A 16,214-nucleotide genomic window follows, 5' to 3' on the forward strand; every position below is an offset into this window, starting at 1 on the left:
ATCCTAGGAATATAGAATACCAAATAAAATAAGTTATTTATCCTAAATACTTTTTTACATTTGTTCCAAATTAATAAATGTTGGTGATTTGGTAAATGATGTTTTTTCTCCTGGCATTAGAATAGGTTTTGTCAGGTTTACCAGGCAGTGCTACTTTTGATCTTTAAGTGGAGGAGATCAAGGACTTCCGTTCCACACTCCGCCAACTTCCTCTTTATCATGTAACGATTTTTCTCTGCTTAGCACACATAGAGAATGACACAGCCCCAGGAAGATAAAGTTGAGTGTTTATAAACATATAATGATTTGATTTGAAATCACAAAACAACTTGTTTCTGAAAGTTTAGTTACTCACGGGCTTTTTATGTATAACATTTAACATTTAAAGCTTCCAGTAGTGGTGCTCTCTGGCTTGTTTTACTGTTTCACTTTCAGGACATGATCTGCTGTTTCACTTTTAGGACATGATGAGCTTTGTAGTCTCTGTTTTCTTTTTTCAGATAAATGCATTATGGGCATATTTTGGCTTATGTGCAATTTGTGCTCTCATTAATGAGGTCCTGTAGTTTGGTGAATATGGGTCTAATGTTCTGTAGTTCAGATGCTGAACTCAGTGCTCAGAAATTCTGTGTGTAAACTTTTTTCTCAGACCTTGAGAGATGGATATAAAGTGATGTTATACTGAAAACTTTCTCAGAAAAAAGTTAATTTAATTCAGAGGATATTTGTTTTGGTCAGATTCAGAGGCACACATGATATTAAAATTTTACTCACATAGTAATTATAAGTTATCTAAGAAGTTTTTAAAGAATAAGCACAGGAGTTTTGTGAAAGCATTTGCAAGAAACAGCTGAGTCCACTCTGGCCGTTGGTGAACTTGTCAATGGTAATGTTAACTTTTACAAGAACATGTATGATCTTAAACAAAGAGCTGCCTTTTTTTAAGCCTCAAGTTGAATACACTTTAGTTGTAAACACTAGAAGAGCTCTTCAGTTGTGTCTGGCTTATGTACTATGAGCTCTAATGTGCTCTTTGTTTTTAATGAAAGAAATGAGAGTTCTTCATGTAGTTGCATCACTTCTTTGTTGCATCATTTGTTAACAGTGCAGGTTATGTGTGGAGTTTAAAAAAAAAAGACTGTTTTTTATAATTTTTTTTTAAATATTAGGCAAGTTGGACGAATGCAAGCAAGAAACAGCGTGAGAAACTGCTTGAGTTAATTCGCCGCCTTGCAGAGGATGACAAGGATGGTGTGATGGCACACAAAGTGCTGAACCTTTTGTGGAATTTGGCTCACAGTGATGATGTACCAGTTGATATCATGGACCAGGCTCTTAGTGCCCATATTAAAATCTTAGATTACAGCTGTTCACAGGTGAGTGATCTGGTATGTTCTGCTGTGAAAGAAGTCACTGAGTTTCCTTCCGTTCCCCATGAAAGATTGAAGGGATTTGGTAATTTAGCAAAAGTGTTCCCTATCATAGATTTGTATTATTGTACTGACAGCCTGGTACTTTTAAAATGTTATGGGACATATTTTAATTGGAGGGAGTGAAATTCATCAGTTTGCCTGTCTTGGTGCAATTGCTGATGAGCACACTGGAAGAACTGGAATTGGACCCTGCCAAAGTAAATAGGGAGAAAGGAAAAGCAGCCCCACTCCTCCTGTCTTTGCTTTTTCCCAAACTCAGTTATACTGATCTGTTTTGGTGTTTTGGTTTTTTTCCCAGTAAGTCCTTATATGTCTTGTATAATATTAGAAAGGACCTAGCAAAGGTCCTTTCCAAACTACTACACACGCTCCTTCCCCACCCAAACTTCTGTGAAGTCTGCCAGAGCAGTGCTTCGTTATGGTCCAAAATTAATCCATTATCCATCTTGTTAAGTGAAGAAACAGTTTGTCATTGTTTTTTGGTATTTTTTAACAGTGAGTAGAAATAAATGAAAGCTTTAAGAGAGAGCAGATTATTTAAGCACTTCTTAATAAGTACTGAGTGCTTGAAGGCACGGACTTTTCAGCACACTGGTGACTTCTGCCAGCATATCGTGCTGCTCAGATACTTTCCTTATGCTTCAGAACTCAGGTGATCTAGCATTTGTTTGGTGTTGTGTGTGTGTTCTGTCTTGGAAACAGTGAGGGAATTATAATTTTGCAATATACTTGATTTTGATTATGAACTGCTGTTCTTTAAGGATCGAGATACACAAAAGATCCAGTGGATAGATCGTTTTATAGAAGAACTTCGCACAAATGATAAATGGGTCATTCCTGCACTGAAACAAATTAGAGAAATTTGCAGTTTGTTTGGTGAAGCACCACAGAACTTGAGGTAAGAATTGAATGCAAATGAAGTTTCCTCTGCCAAAAGGCAAATGTGTTGGAGTGAGGCAAATTTAACTTTTTTTTTTACAAAAGGTCAGTAAAACTTAGGTAGAACCATAACCTGTGTTGGAAGATGTTCTTGAGTTTGTTTTATTATGTATAAATAACCTCTAAAAATTCAGGCACCTAAGTTCAGTAAGAGACCATTAACTACTTCTTCAAACATGCTTTTATTAATTTTTATAATTGTAGTCTAGTGGAAAATCTGAGTTTGTTTTTCTGTTATTCATGGACTTCCCTGCCTAACAATGGAATTAGCTTACTTAGTATAAGTATATTTTATGTTTTTGTATGGATATATACACACACATTCAAAACCACAAACATACCCACCCATCCCTGTTCTTTGATGACAAATTCGTGCAGGTCATCTAGTTTATATGCTTGAAATCAAAGGTGACTTTTTGGTCTGGGAAAAATACTCTACTGATTTTTCTCTCCTGAACGGAATTGTTTTACTGGGGGGAGGGAGTTTGCTTGTTTTGTGGGGGTTCATTTGATGGTTGTTTTTAAAAGGAAATAAAAATGAAAAGCAGTTGTCTGTTTGGACTTGTTAAAATGTATGTGCTTGTTTTAGTTATTTTAAATGTCTTCTCACTGCAGAAATAGCTGAAATTCCGTGCCCCTAACAGTATTTGTATCCACATCAGAATTTTTACAGACTCCTGAAAAATATTATTTGCTTATCAGGGGTGCACAATTGCTTTGTCTTAAAACTTGTGAGCAGATAAACTATTCAAATCAGTGTTGCTGTTACAGTTGGTTTACAACAAAGATCAAGTCAGGGAAAGTTAAGGAAAATAAGCCTCAGTTTGCAGAACACTATCTTCTTACTGATACCATATTCAGGAGCTGTGATAATACTGCATTCCTGGCTTTTAGAGTTTTCTTTATTCATTTAGTTTGCAACATATTTCTCAACTTTTTCATAACATTTTAATCCTTTACAGTTTCACATTAATGATTGCTTGAGGTTTATCCAACAAGGTCACAGAGTCACCTGCTAATTAGCAGAAAAGTTTGTTTTCTGTGTCCTGGAGTCCTTAACCTTTTTCATGCTGTAAGATCCAGGCAAGTCAAGCTACCTGATCATGCAGAGTGGTTGTTCAATTTGAATGCTTTCAACACAGTACCTTTAACAAAGATGCTTTGCTTTAAGTAATTATTGAAGCAGAGCTCATTCAAAGTACTGATTTAGGTTTCTGGTCTGAAGTAATCTTGGGAGGAACCAAACTTCTTTTGGTTGTGGAAGTTTAGGTTTCCTGTATGGTCTGTGTACAGTTAGATGGCTTGAATGTCTCTCGTCTTTGTTTATCAGCCCATCTCATCCTCAGATTTCCGGGCAGTCTGTGTTGCAGTATGTAATAACACCTCGTATTTATGCAGGATTTGAAAACAAATATGGCAGGAAAGTAAACTTTGAATTGAAAGTTTTAATCAAGGGACTTACAAAGACCTCTTCCTGTGGAGCATCCTTTGTTAGCAAGATACAGTTGAGGGAGTTTTTTTAGTTGGATATTATTACTGCCCAAGTGCCTGGGAAACCTACTGAGTGAAAACATCAGTTTGAAATAATCACTGACTTTCCAGCCCACCTAGTTTTCTGATAACTGTTGATAAGGTTTGGAAATTGTAATCTATGCCTCCCATACCTCTTTCTATCAGCTTACCTTATCTGACTTAAAACTTTAATACCTAACATCCTTCTAGCATTTGGATCGAAAACAGGTCAATGTAGGTGTATGTGACTACTGTCTGAAAAACATGTCTGAGAGCTTTCTGTGTGCAACAGTAGTCCCATTTTCTTTATGCTGCTCTTTTGGGGTGGTCCAGTTGATTGGCAGTGGCAATGAAAGGTTCAGTCCAACAGCAAAGGCTGCTGATCCTTGGCAAAACTAAGTATAAATTGTCTTATGCCATTGGCACTGTAGAAATTCTTTTGGGAGGGAGGTTTTAATTGTTGCTAGTTTTCATGCAGTTGAACAAAGTGATGAATTGGTTGTACAATTGCTTTGGCAAAATTTAGCTCCCTGACCACAGAAAAATGCTACATGTTTGGGGAAGTTCAGCTTAACCAGAATTACAACAGAAAATAATTCTTATGTAAGTTCAAGGACTCTTACAGGTGCAAGGATGCTTTTCAATACTGAGAGTCTATTACTCAACATGCTGATCTTTACAGTACAGATAATTAATCATCTTAATTTTCTCTGTGTTGGCTGATGGAGGTAGAGCCTCCTGTAGACTAATGTCAAGCACTTAAGTTTGACCTGTATCTACCTGAGCAGTAAGAGATCCATCTCCTAAATTATTTGCCCAGAAGAATTAATTGAGCGTTAAGAGTTCAGGAGTTTTGATAGTGCTTTAGGGCAACAATGATGCTTCAAGTCACTTTTTAGCCTAAGAAGTAGAATTTGCTGGGATTGGTCACTGCTTTTGGATTTTTAATGGTACATAGCATTTGTTCATTTAGCAAAACAACTCTCATCTTCAAAAGCTGAGTTATACGGGCAGAATTATTTTGGGCAAGATATATGTGCAGATAAATAATTTTTTTAATCTGTTTAAATTAAGTTGTTTGGAATTTTGCCTTTGTCAATTTGCCATTATTTTTGTAGCAAATAAGCATTCTGGCTATGAAATGTCCTTTGTTGTATTGCCAAAATACTACTTCATCCATTTCAAAATGCTATTTTTTCTTTTTATACATTGGCTTTGGGTATCCATTTAGTAGAAACACAATGAAAATCTGAGTTTTGCTGTTAGCTTCAACTTTTTGTGCTCTTCAGTTGTTACACATTAATGAGTGTGTAGTAACTAATGTGTAATAATATTACACATTAAACGAATGTGTTCTAATGGCAACATCATAATACAGTCTAACCATAGATGCTTAAAGAGAATTTTAGTTGCATGTAGAATTTGCTTAAATACTAGAAAACATGCTAAAAGAGCTTGTCAGATCAGCTTTTTTCCTGTGCTTGAAGACAGTAATTTTGCCTTTGACTTCATCCCAACAGATGATCAAAATAACATCTTGAATGTTGCTCACAAACACAGTGTAACAGCTCACAACTCGTAGCTCATAACTCTAGTTATTACAATTATTCAACTTTTAGAAATAGTTGCTAACCACGGTGAATCTGTGTGCAAATTTACTGTTTGTGCATGTAGTTGAGAAAGGAGAGAAGTAAATAATATCTAACACAGAACATTGTAGTCTTCTACTGGTAAAGCTTTTGTGTTGCTGTACTTTGTGAGACTGATACAAATGCTTAATATTATGAGTATAAATATACACTTCAATATCTTGATTCTGCAAACACTCCATCTTGCTTCTGTTTGCTCCTTTAGTTGTTTCATAATATGTATTTCCCAAATAATCAGTGTTCTTATTTGCTGTTACCCTTTGTGAATGCAACTCTCTGTCTAGGGGTAACATCTTGGGTAGTCACTAACATAGAGACATCCAGCCTTTTCCTGTGTTTGCTGCTGGTTTATTCTGAGTAAGGAGGGTTGGTGGAGATGGAATGAAACATAATTGGAAAGTTTCTTGAAGTGAAAACAAAGAATGTTTTGAGTATATGAAGTTCTGTATGTTTTTTCTTTTATGCGTCCATCCATTCTGTTTTCTCTCTGACAGAGATCTCAGTCTCTGGATTTCTTTTTAACACAATTTGTGTTTTAAGTGACTCTTTAAAACTGTTTTAGGAAATTCTGCATATTATGAAATTCAGTCTTCTGAAGACCACAATGCTTAGGAGGGCAAATTATGTTGGTTGCAGATAACAATTATTGGCAGGGTGTTGATGGCTTCTGTCTTTTAAACCCAAATTGGCAATGATCTTTGGTCCAGTGAATCAGTTTACCTGTTGTTGTTACATCTACAGTGAAATGTGGTTATCAGCTGCAAGATCATTGTCAGCTGGTGCTGGAACTGGCATTTTTTGCCTTCCCCACTGTTCTCTAAAGGTGTGGGGATGCTGTAGAGTGCTGTAGGTCTTCTAGTGTGGAGACCCTCTTTCCTAGGAAGGATGAGGATTCCTACCTGTAATCCATTCAGGTAATTCTAGGGTCTGCTTTTTGAAGTGTTGAAGGAAAAGAGAACAATTCTGAAATGACATTTTTCTTTCCTCAGGGCAGGCTATGGGATCAGCTGAGTGCTAATGAGGAATTTCACTCTTCCCCCTGACACCCACTTGTTTTCTTTTTTTCTCTTTACCATGGAAGAGCAGCACTAGTTTGCCTTGTTTATGCAGTCCAGATCAGTGCTCTGATCTGCAGCTACAGCAGTTGAGACATTTTGAGGGTGTTCTGCAGAGGTGATGAGTCTCCAGGTTCTAGAATTTGATAGTGTTAATGGCATGTGGGTCTTGGACCCAAGCTTTTTATTTTCTTTTACAGTTTACTTTTGTAATCTAAATATGTCTAGTGTTGTTTAAGAGCAGCATTTTTTGCCAGGTCTTGAACTTCTGATCTAATTATTTATTTGGGATATTTCTTTTTTTGAACTTTTCTGGATTTTTTTTTGGCTCTATGCTTTGTGTGTCTGCTTTTTTTGTTTGTACCAACATTTTTCCCAGATATCGTTAGAAAAAAAATCAATACCGTTTGCAGGTTTTTTTAACTGCTGTGATTATTTGCTAGTGTTCTTTCACTGTGGTCTCAGGTTTTACTTAGTGTTTTAATATTAAATATAGAAAATATCAGATGGCTGAGGAAGAAACTGGGTTGTGTGTGTTGTAGTTACACTACAGTTGAGGGTCTCTGTCATTACTGTGCACTTTGTGGGCAGGTATTTCTAGTCTGTCTTGCTGCAGATCTTCTCCCTCTAGCACACTGAGCTGCTCAGATTGCTTTGATATTTTTCATACATATTGTAACTGTATAATCCTCACAAATTTGCTGCTTTCAGTAACTGATAAGAACTGTTGGTATGTCAGAAGAAAAAAAAGGAAAAATATTGTCAGAAACTTAATATGATTTCTATTCAAGATCCCTTAAGGACTTGCATCAAAGATTATTTGCTTAAATTGATTTCTGAACTGTTAGGTGCAAGACTTCTCTGCTTTTCCTCTAACATTTGTATTTTATTTTCAGTCAAACTCAGCGAAGTCCCCACGTGTTTTACCGACATGACTTAATCAATCAACTTCAGCACAATCACGCCCTAGTTACATTGGTTGCAGAAAATCTCTCTGCCTATATGGAAAGCATGAGGCAGTATGCTAAAGGTAAGCTTTAACAAAAAATTTACCTCATAGAGTGTGTGAAAACTCCAGTTGAAAATGGAGTTAAAAGCAAATTCCCATAATAAAATAACTATGAAGTTTATTTGTTTAATTTTCAGGTGTCTGTGGGGTTGAAAGCTTTTGTGGTGTCTGATTGCATAAGAAAAGCTTAAAATGCTAATTTTTTCTTTTTTATAATTGAAAATGTGTGTTTTATAGTTGAACATGTGGAAGTGGCAGCTCTCATTTATCTGTGGATTGATAAACATCATCTTGCCCTACTTAGGCTAGGGTAGTTATTTTTGTGGAAAATCCTAGTAGTAAAGCTTCTAGTTTTGAATTTTTGAAGGCTCCTTTGAGAAGCTTTTTTAATCACCTCCTTTTGAAGCCAGTATTTGGAATTTGTCAGGGAGAAGGACTTTAAACCACAGGGATACCATTTGTTTTTACAAGGTAACTCCCGTATCTGTTCAGTTGCTTTCTCACTGCAGTTGCTACTGGCAGCACATTGTGTTAGTATTTATATATTTTAGGCTAAACTCAGCCCTTTGCTGATGAATTTCCCCTCATACTCTGGATTAACTTTTAGCTACTGAGGTAGAAGCGTGGAAGTGAAGGATAATGGTGGACCAGGAAACTCCTTGTTAGACTAGACCATGGTATTTTAATACAAAATTAAACCAACAGAAGTGAAAGGAGGAGGTTTACACCCCTCCTTCTCCACCACTGACTTTACTGACTGGAACCAGGGACTGTTTTCTACCTTTCAGTTGCTTCTCAGACATGGCACAGTATGTTGTGGAGGAATTCAGTGTAGACAGTCCAGAGAGGACAGGATATTTGTGTATTCTGAAATTTGTCTTACACCACTAGGAAAGGTTGCCTAGACACCTTTAATTTTGGATTTCATTTAATTTTGGAGTACTAAATATATATATTTTATATAAAAGATACCGAAAATATGTCCTTGAGGATATGTGTGAATAGCGGTGCTCTGTGAGGATGGTTGCTTCTGCCAGGTATAGGTCAGTGAGAATGACAGTTAAATCTGCACACTGCAAATACATTTCTCTATTCAGGAATACATGGGGCTATTACCCTAATTTAAGTTCCTTAATTAATGATAGCCTTGCACTAATTAGTGTTAGAATGATACTAAATTATTTGGTCTGTTCTCAAGCCATAGTGTCTTAGCCTTAGTCTTCACAGGAAGGTGGAATAGAACAAGTATTAGTGATGTAACTTCTGTGAGCTGTTGGAGTTAACTTTGCTTACACGATGCAAAAATGCCATTTTATTTGCAATGAACTTCACATTTTAACTATATTGATATCTTATAGTTTGTGATTCTGTTCTTCTTTCTCTTGGGCTTTGACCAGCTGTGAAATCTGGGGTTTGGCCTCAGGGTTAGGAGGGAAACATCATGAACAGCTGTATTCTAGAGCAATGCTGTCTTTGTCCAAAAATAGCCTACACATGCTGTTGGTGTATGAACTGTTTTTCATTCATTTCAGTCACATCCCACTGCCCTGCCCCTCCCCAGCTATAATGACTCAGTTAAGCGGGAATATGAACATCTTCAGTGTGAGAGGAATTACATGTGTGTGAAGGGTTTAAATTTAATCTAATTACAAAGCAATTAAATTATGCTTTCCTGAGACAAAGCTGTTGCAGAACTTCTCATTTGCATCAGAGAACAAAAACAGATGAATAATAGTGTGGATTTTTTTTTATTAGATGCTTTATTACATTATTGAGGGCAACTAGAAAATTCCTCCTAATGTTCCAGATACTGTACTAAATAAGACACAGTTCCTGTGCAAAAACTCTTTAATTTTCAGCTTTATATACTAAATAGAGCAGAACATAGAGCACTGTGAAGTTTGTCTTCCATGCCTTAGTGGAGGAGGAGGAATATGCCAGGGGGGCATATAAATGAAAGGGAATAAATGAAAGGAGAAAAGATTATGCATGTGAGGACAGAAAGAACTGGAAGCTGTAGAATTAAGCTTGGCTGGAGAAGGTGAATGAGACAGAGGGAAAAAATTCAAGGCAAACGTCCAGACAGCACAAGTCAAACAAATGCCATAGAAATGAAAAATCCAGTTGTCAACAGATCTCTTTGGCAGTTAACACTGCAATTATTGTGTAATTTTGGATATTTTTAAATTATTTTGAATTTACCATATTTTTATTTTCCTTGAAGGCTTCCATAGTTGCATTCTGTGATGGAGAACAATGCTCCTGTTCTCCTGTTATTCACCAATGCATAGTATTTTCTGTGATAGTCACTTTTGTATGTTTGCCTTTTTAAAGAGAAGCCTAATCTATGTTTCTGAATTTTTTCCACGCTTTTTGATTTTCCCTTCTACTGAACTCACCCCTTTTCTCCAACTCTGCAAAGTCCTCCATGAGATGAGACAACTGCTATTGCATTTTGTAGTCCTGAAGGAGGTCACAGTTTCATCTTTCCGATGATTTATCAAAGATCTTTTGAAAATTTTAGAAGGTTGCGAGTCAGTTCTCCTTTATGTTCTGTTTTTCTGAAGTAATAAAAAAATCCAAAGTGTTAATGAAATGTAATTATTTGTAGAAATTGTGCCATATGATCTTCCATGTGTGTTTATCACTAATTAGACTTAAATTTTCAACCAGTTGTTTTTTGATTGCTAATTTCTCTGTTCATTCTTCTGCTCCAGTATGTAAAAACAATTTTTAAGGAGATCACACTTGGACTTGCTGTGGGATGCACAGATTAGAAAATAAATCTGGCAGATGTAGAAAGAATGTGATATAGATAATATTTAGGGAGACAGAATTTTTTTGTAGTTCAGAGTGTTTCAGAATTCTGAAATGCATCCACACTGCCTTTGGGCAACTGGCTGGGTGTGAATATTTGACTTCTTCTGTCATTGCCATTGTTGATGTTGTTGTGTCTGTGAATTAAACTCCAGTCAGGAAAAAAAAATCCCAGATAGTCCCCATAGTGAAAACAAATGAACACCACCACCACCAGCTCCCCCTCAACAAGATAAAATCAAACAAAAAACCCACCCAGAACACCCAACACTTCAAGTAATTAGTTTTAATTTCTCTGCAATATGCTTATCTACCCTAATTGTTTCTTATTCTGGAGGCACAGCATATTTTACCAGTTTTCTGCTTGTAATACTGAAGTAATTTTTGTTTGGCTACCTTTATATTCTTTCTTCTGGGTTTTTTTTTTCACATTTCTTCTTTTGATAATTGCCCATTTATGATTACTTCATTAGGGTTATAATTTAAATTTTTTGAAGGATTTCCAGTGAACATAATGTCTCCAGTTTTGCAGACATCAGTTAACTACTAGTCTTCTGTTTCCCCTTTTATTTTATTTTTAAGGTAATGTACCTTTTACACTTGGATATAGAGAGCAATATGACAATTTTTCTCTTAATTTTGAAACATTGATGGACTTCAGCTGTTAGACTGGTTTGGTTTGGGTTTTTTCCCCCTCCCTGATATAATAGGAGATAGTGATTTTCAACTCTGAAGATAAATTCTAGTATTAGTCTTGATGTTGTCATGATACAGTCTGTCATGGCTGGGTCATCTTAGCTAAAGGCAATTTGTACACCTTTGCAAATAAGAAATACAGCATTAATTAGTTTATAAGGGAGCTGTCATAATGAACATGTGTCATGATGAAATACTGTTAGTACAGATGAAAGTAATATGTGCAGAGATCTAGATTGTATCTCTTTAATTAATAAAACCCAACCAACCAACCTAACACCAAACAAAACCACACCAACACCTTTGTTCCCGTGAAGCAAGCAGCTGTTTGTTAAGCAAAATATTATGCTAAGATTTGGCAAAATGCAGGTAGAAGTTTGACTTCTTGCCTTATTTTAAAATAACTACTTCTGTTTCAAGCTTGTCAGTATTCCAGGCATTTGGGTCTTGAATTTGGAAACTTGCAGTAGATAAAGTTGTCTTATTTTCTTCCTCTGAGTGATGTCATGTACATAACTACTTATAAAGGTGTTGAAGAAATGGAGAAATTATTTCCTCTGGAGAGGAAAAAGTCCAAAAATGGAAAATTTAAATTTTGGAAAAGATGTTCTGTAAGGAAACTAAAGCATCCTCAGGAAAAAAACCCGCTGGATAATCTGAATTATATACTTGGTATACTTCCATTCTTAACTGAATTCTGGCTTCAAACTGACTACCTAAATTAGGAAAAATTGATTTGAAGTAGAAGAATGCAGGTTCCTAATTTTTCTGTAATACTTTCATTGAACAGTGAGCACTTGTATCTGCACCTAATTGTGGATTTGATTATAGACCTCGGTAGCTTGGTGAAAACTCTTTTCATACACCTTACCGAAAATTTGCTGGGTTTTGAGTGGTTTTGATTATATTCAAAATAACAAGTCTTCAAACACACCCTGTCTTGTGGAGTCAGCATGCCTTTTCTGAATGTCTTGTCTTTTATTTGCAGAGCATGGGGAATATGATCCTCAAACTGTCAGGCCAGGAAGCAGATACAGTCACGTGCAGGAAGTACAGGAGCGACTCAACTTCTTACGGTAAGTTTTAACTTGAATATTTGTTTGACTTCTGTAAGAATACTTTGAATACTTTAAAGAAAAGGAAACCCTTTGCATTTCGTTTTCTTCTACAGCTTTAAGTTGTTGTGTTAACTTCTTTCAAAACTCAGATGCAAAAATACACTGAATGTTTTTGTTTTGGTTTCTTTTTTTTTCCCAGAGGGCTTCTATGCTACTGTTGGAATATTCAAATAAAGTTTATTAGGATCTTTGCAATCCAAGGCTCTCTTTCTGCACTAGGATTTGTGTGGTTTTTTCCTGTCTGTGTGTAGAACCCTACTGACTTGAATACAATGTGCAGGTGGATACAGTTACATACCTATTGGAGTAACTTATCTGAAAGTTTAAAACTTTCCCAGTAGGGATATGGCCATGTGTCCTTATTTCTTGCACCACACCAGATTTAAATCCACAACCATAACCTGACATATACTTTTGTCAGCCACTGATGTTGTTTTGTCAACAGCTGAGCCATAGAAAGACACTGGAATAAAATTATTTGGATGACTTTTGGCCAGCTGCTGTTTGAGAAAACAAAGGATCTCTGCTCATCATAGAGCTGCTGTATGTTGATGCTTTTTAGGCTGTCTTGACTTCTTCTTAGTTGTTTTTAACCTTTTTTTAGACAAGTAAAAATACTTGAACTGTCAAGTTCTGAAGTATTCTTTCCTTTTTTTCTAGGGGAGATTTTTTTACTTTTTAAAATTTTACCAAGAATTTTTATGAATTAATTTTAAGTGTTAAATGGTTAATGAACATGTACAATAGCATATGGATAGGCTTAATTTATCACTTCTGTGTGTTAAATATTGTAACTTCCTTAGATTTAACTTCACTATGTACACAAATTTATGAAGTCCCTTGGTTGTCAAATGTAGAATATGTAGCAATTTCTGAAAAGCAGTGCCATAACTTAGGCCCTGATTTCTTTTACATAGAAAAGATTTTGAATCAGAGAAATTATTGTAAAGAACTTTATCATTTGTTCCTCCTGAAAGATCCTTAGTGTTAGCTCTCAGAATTGAAGTTCTTATTAATTCTGTCTTAATAATTTAACACAAATGAAAAACTTGGTTAAATAAAAGGAAAAATTTCCAGTTCATTGACTTTATTCTGTAGAGTTGATACTTTTTTTGCAATTTTGCTAAAGCAAGTGTTAAAACATTGTGAGTGATCGCAGAATTAATTTATTCTCTTATGTTGTGACTTTTAAACTAAATAGTTTACATTAGGAGATGTGCATTTCTTTGTGTATAAAATGCAAATAATGCTTGATATTTTTGTGCAAGACATTTTTTTGCTGAATCTTATTCCTTTTTTATTTGGAATATAAAGTCTTGATTTGTTCAAGCTTACTAAGAAATCGTGGGGCTAATTATGATGTAAATAAATGTATTCATGATGTAAATAAAGTTTTCAAGGTCATGCTTATGATACGTAAATGAATTACATATATATAGATATATATTCACCTTTGTGCCTGTGCTTTTTACTGAATTGTAACCCTGGATGTGTGTTAGAAGTGCTGTTAATTGTCTCTCTGTTTTGCTCAAGATTTTTGTTGAAGGATGGTCAGCTGTGGCTCTGTGCCCCTCAGGCGAAGCAAATATGGAAGTGTTTAGCTGAAAATGCGGTTTATCTTTGTGATCGCGAAGCCTGTTTTAAATGGTATTCCAAACTAATGGGGGATGAACCAGACTTAGACCCTGACATTAATAAGGACTTCTTTGAAAATAATGTGCTTCAGCTGGATCCTTCCCTATTAACAGAAAATGGAATGAAATGTTTTGAACGTTTCTTCAAAGCTGTGAACTGTCGGGAAGGAAAGCTAGTAGCAAAGAGAAGAGCCTACATGATGGATGATCTGGAATTAATAGGATTAGACTACCTTTGGAGGGTGAGTTAATTGGAGGAAACATCTGAAAGTTTAATTGCTGAGTCTTTCTCAGTCTCTTAATATTTTTAGGAATGTGTGATTTCATATTGAAATTACAAAAATCTACTTTTTCAAAGTAAATGCTTGACTCCACTGTCTTCCCAGCAAGTGTACAAGCTGGTAACTTTGCAGACTGATACTTGATGGAAAGTTGTTTGAAACATAAGTATAGTTATGTATGCACATGAAATTAAAAATTTACCTGTACTGTTGAAGAAGAAAGGATCGTTCCAGGTGATTTACCTGTAGATTTCTCTTTTCTTTCACATGCACATTATAATTAAACTTTGTTCCGTGCATTAATAAGCTACTTTATTGCGTTCCTTGTGGTGTGGTAAACTGGAGTGATTCTACATTAGACCACATGACCACTGGTCTGATTCTTTCTCTTATAGCCACAACTTGTTGCCTAAACCTGGTGGTTATGCAGGATTCACAGGTTCTATATAGCCACCTGTTCTATACATATAAAATCTTCCTTTTCAATAGGAAGGTTGTTGCTTTCTGAAGCTTGCCAAGTCTGTTGGGGAAAAACATCAGTATCTAATCTGTTGTGTAATTTTTTCAGAGTGTTCCTGGTTCTCAAGAGCTGCATTAAAACCCACAGTGGTGCACTGTGGCATGATTATCATGGCTGTGTTTTTGTAAAACATGTACAGCAGCTGTCTGCAGTAATTTTGGTTGTGGCTTTTTGAAGGATTAGGTATTTTAATCCTGGTGATAATAGTTAAAACCAAAATAGATCACAATTTGTATACAAATAAATTCACACTGTTTGTGAACAGAGTTCCCACATAATGATAGCATGTTTTAGTGTTGGGAATCACCTTACTCTGGTCAGCATGACAAAACTCATTAAGCTTCAGCTCAGTATCCTGCAGGGTTTGTCTGTAAAACCTGCTTTCAGACCTGGTGACTAGTAATTAAAATTTAGATTATCACATTAGAAGCAGAATTCATTTGCCTGTTCCCCTTCCACCCGCTCACAGCCATTTACATATTTGAAAATTCTCTTTGGTGATGCAGGCTGTTCAAGCATCTGAAAAAATAGTTTTCTTATTCTCTGAAAGTAGTGAAAATTGGAATATTATGTGAAGATGAATATATAAACACTAATTCTATTCTGTTTATAAAACATCAGCTTTTTTTTTTTGGTCTGAACTCCTTTAAAACTAGCTAATTCTTAACCATGATTTTTATATAATTACTTTTAGTGTAAGTTGTTTTATTTTTTGTATCTAAGCATTTAATCACTTTTACCTGATAAAATCATTAAACATACTGTTGTGTAAAGATACTTATGTAGTAGTTATGTTTTTAAATTTTATACCAGCAAGTTTTAAGATTTCTAATGCTTTTTGTGTTTTTTTTTAAATAATGCTAGGTTGTGATTCAGGGAAATGACGACATCGCCAACAGAGCAATAGACCTTCTTAAAGAGATCTATACTAATCTTGGCCCAAGGTTACAAGTTAATCAGGTAAAAAAAAAAGGCAACAAGAAAACTGAAATATGATAGAAAAACAGTAATAAAATTCATTTTGGTGATATTTTCATAGTTGAAAGATTCGAAAACAGAGAATAGTTTCCATGTTTTTCAGCGTATACTCCTGAGTCCAGCCATCAGTTTCTGGTCAGATGCAGAATTAAAGAGTTTTTTCTCGTATTTGGAGACTGAACTCTGATAAATTTTTCATGTTAAGTTCGTCTGTTGTATTTGACCCTTCTACTCAGAAAACAATTAATGTCATATACTTAGGAAGACCTTTTGTGGAACTTTCAGTTGTGGCACTTATTTATACCAGCATGTTCCCTGGCTGGGTCTGTGGAGTGTTGTCACAAGCTAATGTAATCTCTTTTTTCTGTCATGTCCCTTACAAAGGGTCACAGTTTCCCTATGTAATGGTCAAGCTGAGCTCTAGCAAATCAGATATTATCTCCCTGCCTTAATATTTGCTGGGAGCTGCATTTCAGTGGGCAGAGAAGAGAGAATGAATTTCTGTGAGGTCAGAAGAAGGGATGTCATCCAAGGGTCCTTGACAGGCTTGAGGTGGGCCTGTGAAAACCTTCT

General features: G+C 35.6%; 1 protein-coding gene across 5 annotated transcripts in view; it reads left to right on the forward strand.

Annotated features, from left to right (window-relative positions):
• Positions 1–16,214, forward strand: part of USP9X (ubiquitin specific peptidase 9 X-linked) — a 101,056-nt gene that overhangs the window by 42,054 nt on the left and 42,788 nt on the right. For all 5 annotated transcript variants that reach the window (XM_064646885.1, XM_064646887.1, XM_064646888.1 and 2 more), the window contains exons 12-17: positions 1,170–1,376; positions 2,195–2,331; positions 7,485–7,618; positions 12,099–12,186; positions 13,762–14,104; positions 15,528–15,623. In XM_064646885.1, the coding sequence (XP_064502955.1) occupies positions 1,170–1,376; positions 2,195–2,331; positions 7,485–7,618; positions 12,099–12,186; positions 13,762–14,104; positions 15,528–15,623 (1,005 nt within the window). The remainder of the gene's footprint in view (positions 1–1,169; positions 1,377–2,194; positions 2,332–7,484; positions 7,619–12,098; positions 12,187–13,761; positions 14,105–15,527; positions 15,624–16,214) is intronic.

Source organism: Pseudopipra pipra, chromosome 2, assembly GCF_036250125.1.
Source record: "Pseudopipra pipra isolate bDixPip1 chromosome 2, bDixPip1.hap1, whole genome shotgun sequence".
NCBI classification, from domain to species: Eukaryota; Metazoa; Chordata; class Aves; order Passeriformes; family Pipridae; genus Pseudopipra; species Pseudopipra pipra.